General features: G+C 36.8%; 1 protein-coding gene across 1 annotated transcript in view; it reads left to right on the plus strand.

Moving 5' to 3' along the window:
- LOC139963157 (uncharacterized) overlaps positions 1-8,715 on the plus strand; it is a 120,047-nt gene extending 111,332 nt beyond the window's left edge. The window contains exon 13 of the mRNA XM_071963702.1: positions 1,049-8,715. Coding sequence (XP_071819803.1) covers positions 1,049-1,153 — 105 coding nt within the window. The 3' untranslated portion in view covers positions 1,154-8,715. The remainder of the gene's footprint in view (positions 1-1,048) is intronic.
- The last annotated feature ends 574 nt before the right edge of the window (positions 8,716-9,289 follow it).

The raw sequence follows: 9,289 nt of genomic DNA on the forward strand, positions 1-9,289 counted from the left end.
TTATTATGTCATTTGGATGAGTTTTATATAGAAAGCAAACAGGATGAAAGACATATTTAAAGATTGAGTGAAATGTGACATTTCTGGATGAAATATCACAACAATGAAATACTGCTGACATTTTCCAAGGTTCAGAAGTCAAGTATGTGAATAGAGAAAGTTTCAAAAGCCAGTATGCCACAATGGGTATGAGGCCGGGAATAATGTGAAATGATACTCTCTACTCCCAACTCCAAGGTTTCTCCTTGATATTCTTTTTCTCCAGTGCAATTTTAACTTAGTGGTTAAGTTGTCTCAAATAGCACACACAGTGCCCTGCAATACATAAACAAACTGCAAAACACCAAACAAAACAAGTATGCACACTGCACCATGGCAAATACTTATGCTAGACACACAAACAAATGGTAAGGCAACAAGGATGAGAACTGCATAAAAACAAACAGTGAAGACTACAAATGACAAAGATTATTAACTTCAGTACCAAACAAGATGTCTACATACTGCAAAATCAATACAACATGTCAAACAACAAACTAAAAAACAACAAGGACTGCAAAACTACAAAATACCAGAAACTGCAAACATGAAAAATACAAAACTACACAACTTTAATCAAATGCAAAACATAAAAGTTACACAAGCAACCCTGGCTGCAGAACAAGACAGAACTGAAAGGAGACAAATCAGCTAAAATATAACAACTACAAAACACCGAAACCACCATGTCAAAAACTACAACATTGCAACAGAGACTGCCAAAGCAAATATGTAAATGCAAAACTACAAAGAATGCAAACATCAGAATACAAATAATAAAAGCTGTGAAGACTCTAAACCTGGTAGACTGCAAACTCTTAGTACAAATTTTGAGGTTTCGGCTGCATCGGTCAAAGGCAATAGAGACTGCACAGAACCATCAGTTGTAATGCTCCCTTATTTGTTTGTGTTTATGATTTTTGTTTGGCTTGAGCATAGAATCGTTAGAAGTTTGCATTGAGAAGCATCCAGAGACTCATATAATATATCTCTCTTATTTTCTTCGTAGGGTCAAATTCCATGGGAGGAGAATGACAACCATCCAGAGGTTTATATGAATCATGGAGTTGATCACACAAACTTTCAGAGGATAAGTGTTGCACCACAATTATGAACATGACATGATTTTGATATGTTGCCGCATAAAATGGATGAAGAAACCTTCTAGTTTGCAGTCGACGCGCACCTAATATTATGTGTTTCATGAAAAGGGAGTTTAGATCAATTCTTTCTGCAAAGATTGAGTGGCAGATTGGTGGCAGAGAGTGTCTGGCTGCAGCACAGATGGGCCTTAATGCCCTGATGACAAATGGAAACAAGGTGAAATGTGAAGATAAGTTTAACCATTTCATAAGGAAGGTTTAGACGGGAATTGAATAGCCTATTCTTCCTCGCCCACAATTTAGGCCTTTGTTTTGCAGTTGAAAGTACTTTACCCAGACAACTATCAACAAGGCAGGCAGAGTGAGACATCTAACCATGGAAGTGCAGTTGCTTGATGATGAGGATTTCGCTGTTTATGTCAAGTACAAGCTTAGTACGAAACTACCGTACTAAATGAGAGTGTGGAGACTTTGGTATCTTCACACTAGCCTTACTGGAATACTGCCCTCTATTTTCTGAAGGAAAACCAGTTTGGCAGAGCTCACTTATTTTGAGCATATTTGTCTTCTAAAACTGATTTCATATTTTCCAGTTAAAAGGGGAAGCAATTTCCTACCGTTTTGTCATTTTAAAAATGTTGACGAAAGATTTGACGAATTCCATTAAACTTTAGGATCAAATTGAAATTGGAGAGTTGCATTAAGGGCCTCACCCTCTGGGCAACTCTGGAGCAGCAAGTCAATCAGGGTTCAGAAAGTGGTTGTATCAAAGAAAGAGATTGACTTGAAAGGAAATGTTACACAGCTACAAGGTTGGACCTCACTTTAACACCAGCACAGGGTAACTTGTGCAGAGTTCTTTGTGCCTACACAGGTGCATTGTGATTGCACAGGATGATACTGGTACCTTAGGTTTTCACTTCCCACACCCCAAGAGAGTGTTGTTGCAGGAAGTGGATAGTTGGGTGTCAGGGATTGTAAGGGAATGGGTGTTGTAATGAGAGGAGGCAAGGGGTGGACTGAACTGTATTTTGTGTCTTATCAGGTATATAACACTAAAATCCTTACTGTAGAGTCATATTTACTGTAGGATCTCTCTGTTAAGGGAATATAAACACCATGTTGGATTCTTCAAGTCTTTTAATATGAGTACAGTAACACCTTCAGTTAGATCAGCTGGTTCACGTTACCCACTACACCAAGTACATAGACACAGTGTTTGTTGTTACTCTGTTGTTATATCAAACCTCAAAGTCAAGTCTCTTGCCTTTACAAAGAAGCATCACCTGGCAGCCTAGACACTATAACTGTTTGTTGGCATATCATATAAAACACTGCATGAACACTGTTATTGTTATCATGGAATTTGGCTGTTCGTATAAGTAGGTAGATTAAGAACAGTACTTACAAATTGTGTGGAAAACTATGGTTTAACATTCTTGCTAAAGTTGCATAATTATTGCTAAAGTTGGATAATTATTGCATTGAATACAACCAAAATCTACTGCATATGCAGAAACTTTCTTTTTAAGTTCCCAATCAACCACAGACCAAAAAAGAGAAGAAAAAATAGACAGAGAAAGTGATAAGTTTGTTACTTATTGCTATAGCTTCCATTCGTTAACATGATGAATTATTGTTGAATGTATTCAATGGTGTTTGTATGTACAACAGAGTGTTCATTGGCATAAAGATTGATACTGTTGTCTTCCTTGGCTATATGCTCACCTTGTGCTCTTAAATCTCCTTCTTCAAGCATAGAGTGTGTACTGCCTGACAGTAAATACTCTGTATCAAGGTTACTACTGCAACAACAAACTAGATTTAATGACAAAGTACTTTCACCAAACCTTGCCTCTAATCTGGTACCATGTAATAATACATTACGGAGATCTGACCCATGAGCTGGCTCATGTATTAATAGAATCACTTCTACCCCAATTTCTGAGATTTATTCTACATTTAGAGGGATTTGTGGTGTGACTGCGCTTCTTGCTGCCAAAGAATGCTCAGTTAATTCTGACGAGGTTTCATTCTCCTTTTGAAGAGTTTGAAGTCAGATTGAAGTTTGATTGATTAGTTTTTTTCTCTGCAGATTTTTTATTTCAATCCCACCTTGGTTAGTAGGGCCAAAACTGTAGAGCAGACGTTTTTCTTTCCTTGTCTTCGAAGTCCTTTAAAGAATAAGAAAAACGACATGTCTGTCTTCTGCAGTAAGATGCCATATTTTCAGTTTATATCTTGATTTTTTAATTTGTAATAGTTTGTCTGAATTATTAGGCTTAACTTGTAAATCTTTGCTCTGTATATAACCAAGAAAAATACAAAACATTGGTAATGCATATTCAATTACTACTGCATATTCATAGCACCTTTGAAGACATGCATTTGATTTTCTCTGCTCTTCTTTCCTCTTTCCATTTTTTACTCTCTCAAAGTATTACATCTGAAATTTTAATCATCTTTATTCTACTGTGTAGAAAAATTCTCGGCTTGCCACGGTTTTACTTAAAATCTTTTGAAAAAATATGAAATTTTGCATAAGTCTACAAAAATGGTGTACCATTTTAAGAATGTGAGCAGTGAAGCTGACATCTAACCTGTTATTACTATTCTACTAATGGATGACAAAGAGTTTGGTGGAGCAAGTTGTGTTTGAATTTAGAATTGTTCAGGATGTATGGAGTAGTCTATTCTTTAACACCTTGATAGGACTAAAGTGGAATAGTTCTGCTTTTTTTGCATTTGCAACTGTTTTAATGGTACCTGAGGTATCCTAGCACATTAAGTGTATGTGAGTTGGTGCCCGAGATAATTCACAACTTGTTGATTATTCTATAGCTATTCATGTAAATGAAATGAATATGAAACTGGTGCCTAAAGTAGAAATGATGCATTTAGCAGTTATGTGGATGGCATGTGTGCTAACATGTATCCATGTCAGTGAATGCTACAGCTCCTAAAATGAAAACAAAATTCTGCCAAAGTTAAATCCATATCACCACCTTTTTCTTTTCCTTTTTTTGTCGTCGAAAACTGCTAGTCACTGTCGTATACGTGTACAAACTGATTTATTCACAGATAACCTTTATCTAAGAATGCAAACATTTATTACTAGACAATTTCTTCAGCTCGAGAAGGCACAAATATTTTCAGCTTTCAAATGTTCAGTGACTTCAAATAGTCGTAGTTACTCAGAAAAGAATTTCGTAGTAACTTTTAAAATAGAAAAAATAATATGTTGTTTTTTTTGCTTGTACAGGTCTTGATGTGTTGCAATCATCTATATTAAAGTTTTTGTGTTCTCAATGATATAATTATTGAATTCATAACAGACAGAGTATCATACACACATTGCTTCTTCTTCTTCTTCTTTATCACTATCTAAGGCTACTTTTATATCTTACTTTCACCTGGAAACTTTAAGATACTTAATAAATGGAAAAAAAGGGGGAAGACCAGGCACCTCCCTCTCCACCCTACCAACCACCTTACCTGAAATTTGGGAAGGATAGGTAAAATTGGAGAACAAACTCTTCACATGATGTGTTGTATCTATTCTATATCCTCTATCCTCCTCAGTGGTGTGACTTGTTCAGCTTAACACCAAAGATCTAGGTGGAAAATACATCCTTTTTTTGTTTTGTCGTATTTGGTAAACATGAAGTTTTTGAGTCTTGAAATATTAAACTAATCAGTATTATTATGGTGCTATTTGATTAATAAGAGATTGGATCAAACCTTAGTTATCCAGGTCAGTGATCCCTCCTCTATCTTCTAAATTCATGATTCCTTTCTTCTGCTGGCAAACTGAATTTAGAGTACAACTATGTTTAAGATGAACTGATTCCCACCCCTCTGCCCTGTAAATATTTTTTACGTATTAAAATGCTGATGCAGAACCTTTTGTTTTGTTTTGTTATATTGATATCAGAAGGGATTGAAAGTAGGGAATGAGGGCTGGGCTGGGCATGGGGAGGATTAATGAAGGCTTTACCAGTGAGTGAATTGTTACACAACAAACCATGTAATGTGTAAAGGTTATAAACCTGTGAATATTGTACTGGGATCAGACATCTTCTTTAGCATGTGTACGTATCAAGCCAAAGAAAGTAGAAGGTGAAAAGGTTTGCTTTAGCCTTGGACTTCTATAATATGCTCTGGATGTGTTCTTCTCATTTTAAACATGTTGAAGTCAACCTGCTTTGTTTAAAACACAACCACCTCACCATACAAATTCAATACAGGATTGCTAATTTTTAGCTCATACCAGCATGCTGGTGCGAGCTATTGTTACAGTGCGGCGTCTATCACTCTATCACTCTATCCGTCAACAATTGGTAAAACCGCTCCCACTCGCACAGTGTTTGATGGAATTTCATGAAACTTGGACACAAGGACCATTAGGTATAGGTCCATCAGAGATGATCCAAAATTTGGGGTCAAAGGTCACCTGTGGGCCGTAATGGGCCATTTTGTGGAAATACGCAAAATGCTTCTTCTCCTACAGATTCCATGGTACAATGTTGAGGGTTTGTCACGATAGTACTATGGTAGTTTTACCTTCAGGGTGTTCATGAATTTGAGATAAAAGATCAACTAGGGGTCTTTTGTGGCCCGGGCCGCGGCCCTATATTTTCAAATTGCTCCTGTTCGTACAGTGTATGGCCAATTATAATGAAACTTGGTCACAATGTTCCTCGGGATGAGAGTTACGAGGGGTGTTCGGAAAATTGAGGTCAAAGGTCATTTAGGGGGTCATCGGGGGTCATTCTTTGTAATATTTTCAAATATCTCAATCTCCTCAAGATTTTGATGGATCATATTCAAAGTTGAACTGATGATTGTTGGATTGTGTATGAATAAGGTGATGCCTAAAAATTTTTGGTCAAAAGTTAATTAATTACAATTAATCCCCATTGTTTAAAAAAATCTGAGCCTTCACTTTTTGCCAAAGCTCCTTTAATTTGTCTTCCAGTGTCTGCAGGGTTTGTTTACATTTGTGGTTAAGCTCTGCAGAGGTTGTTAGTGGAATTAAAGCAGGACTGGGAGTTGTTATTAACTGTTGAACTGTAAGCATGAGAGCCCTATAGCCAATCAGCACTTGCCGATTCTTAGAAGTCTTTGAGCCTGAGGTATGTAGGCAGCTTGTGAAGTTATGCCTTGTAGGGAGTGCTTGTTATGTCTGCTAAGGTAGAGGGGAGAAAGTTTAATAGGGTAGGTCAGTGGTATTGTTTGAGAGAGTGGGTAAAATAGGATTTAAAGGGGGAAAATAGGAATTATAGCCAGTGGTGTGGCCAGGATTCTGCTAATGGAGGGGGGGGGGGGTATCCCTCACGGGCCCAAAATTGGTTTTGTGGGCCCTACATTTTTAAGCTCGAAAAGGTATGAGCTTCTGCACCATTGGTGCTCTAGTTAAATTTCACAAGAAATATTTATTAGTTGGAGAATTTCATAAGCACATATCAAGATTTAGTGCAGTTGATTGACCAGCCAACACCTTGCTGCAGATTAAAGAATGTAGGTTAGGGGTTGTTGTCATGTATAAACTGAGGGAGCTGTTTGTCTGCTGCTTGGCAAGCAAACTTACCTTGTCAGGCAGGAGAGTCTAAATACTTCATTGCACGTACACAGATTATTGCATTATTTTCTCGATAGAATCTATTCAGAGATCGAATATGGTTATGGAAATCTAAGTAGGAGATGAAACCGGTTGCTTTAAGTTCTGCCAATGGTTAATGACCTCCCATAAACATTGAAGTGTGGATTGAACGCTTGTTTAACAGCCCAGCGGTAATCTATTTGATTGCGCTCTCATAATAGAATTTTAGTTGCTACCGGAACCAGCAAAAACTAACCAGAAACAACTTGAAGAAGAGTCTTTCTGAAATAATTATCAAAAGAATTGTTTAGGTAATAAGTAGGAAAACATCTGTATGCTTCAGGCAAGTTACATTAAAACTGCTTTAGTTATTCAGTAGGTCTGGAAATAGCTTGTTTAAATGATTCAAGTCACGCATGGTAATGTGAAATGCCATTCTGTATGATTAAAATTGGCAAGAATTTTATATACTTGGTGTGTTTGACATGTATTTGACATCTCATGGCAAGGAGGCTGATAAGGTATTTTGTTAAGAAGGAAAGGTTGAAACTAATTTTGAAGTCATATATTTGGTGTGGGGGTCATATCCTTGGTGCTAAACATGTTTTTAAATCATTCTTGGAATGCAGACTTATTTTGTTTGCTTTGAAAGGTTGTGTAAATGCTGTCTTCTTTTTCAGAGTTTGGTTTGCATAGTTGAAAAGAGTAGACATTTATAGTGAATTCATAAACAGAGATTGGATCCTGGGCAAGAAGTGAAAGGTGCTAAACACAGTTGATGTTTAAATGAAGGACACATGCATGGTTCATATAGGTAGGATTCGAAAGTCATGGCTAAGCAGGTTATAGTGAGGGCAGTGGTACATATATGGCTCTGGAGTGGTACAACATATATGCTCGGGAATAGCCATGGTTAAACAGGACAAGTTGAGGGCAATATTGACTGAAGTAGTCGAATGGAGAATTTAAAGGTATTAGTGAGGGCAGCATTGATTAGAGAAGTATTACAGATATGAACAGTGTTAATAGTTGTGGATGAACAAGTTGACTAGTATGTGTACTCTGTACAAGGGATACTGCAATGGTTTGCAATTCAAAGACATAAGACAGTTAAAGGTTAGATCAGGAATTAAACATATGAAAGGAAGAAAAGTTGTGAATTTTGGGGTTTGTTCTGATCAGTAACAGTACTGATTTTCTTCAGTTATTATTGTGATTACGAATGGAACTCATAGTCACAGAAACATTCTATCCTTTCAGACTAATGAATATAGCTATTATGTCCCCACTAGCCATCGTTTTTTGCTGCCTGGCACAGAGACAGGCTTTAACAGAGGGAGGAAGTGTTTCTCTACAGAACAGCATAAAGCTCTTTATATTTCAACAAAAATACCAAACTCTTCCATCGAAACTCTTACAAAAGCAAAAGAGCAAGGAGATAATCCTGTAGATGAAGTAGATATGCACTGTAAAAATTGTGATTGTCTTTATTGAAAACTGGATAGGAGGGGAAGGGAGGGCAGGGGGGGAGGGGAGGGAGGTAATGGTCTCACATAGATGTACACTGCAATGCAGTATAAACTAGTTGGTTGAATATCAATAATATATACTAACACTCTTTTAATACTCTACAGAAGCAGTCACACCTAATTAATCACTTGCCATATTAAGTGCTCAGTTAAATTTTCTTTTTTATTATGTTTTCCCCTGACAACAGAACTACTTAGTAGTCTTTATTTGATAGCTATGCTAGCCTACATTATATTTTTTATGTAACAGTTAATATGCATGTCCTTTATTTTCCTCACAGTTGCTGTGTAACCTAAAACTCTGGATCTGGATTTCTTAATTCAGATGTTCTCTATTTTTGTTTTTGTTTTTGGCTATTCTTTATTTTTGTGTACCATTATTACAAGCTCTTGTACAGATGCTGAAAAGTTTATACACTTATTAAAGTAATGGTTTCTCCAATCCTGTCTCTGTTTATATGTTTTCTCTGTTTGTATATTAGCTGTAGCTGACCAAGGTTATGCAACAGGATAATAGCTGAAAATATGTAAAATGCATGTTTTAGGTTAACAGCAACATCTGAACCTGCCATCATCCATTGCATAGTTTATACATGAGACACATAAGTTGGTCCATGAAGTACCTTTTCCCAGCTGATAAGGGACTTAAATTAAGTGCCGAAGATGGAATCTACGCAATGATGTGTGTGCGTTATGTGTGCGTATGTTACACTTGCTTGTGAACAACGTAACTTAAAAAGGTCAGTGGATTAACTTCATACTTGGTATGTGGATCTGCCTTATTAAGTACAATGGCCATTTGGGGTCAACAGATGTCAAAGGCCGAAAACTTTGTAAACACGATAACTCAAACAGTACATCTGTGTTTAACTCCATACATGGTATGCAGATCCAGCTTGGTGAGCTCAAGAACCTTATTGAAATTGGTGGAGGTCAAAGGTCATTTGCAGACAACATTTAAGTCTAAAAATCTTATAAACGCAAAAACTCAAGAAGTACGTCTTTCTTGAACTTCA

The sequence above is a fragment of the Apostichopus japonicus genome, chromosome 21 (assembly GCF_037975245.1).
Source record: "Apostichopus japonicus isolate 1M-3 chromosome 21, ASM3797524v1, whole genome shotgun sequence".
NCBI lineage: Eukaryota > Metazoa > Echinodermata > Holothuroidea > Aspidochirotida > Stichopodidae > Apostichopus > Apostichopus japonicus.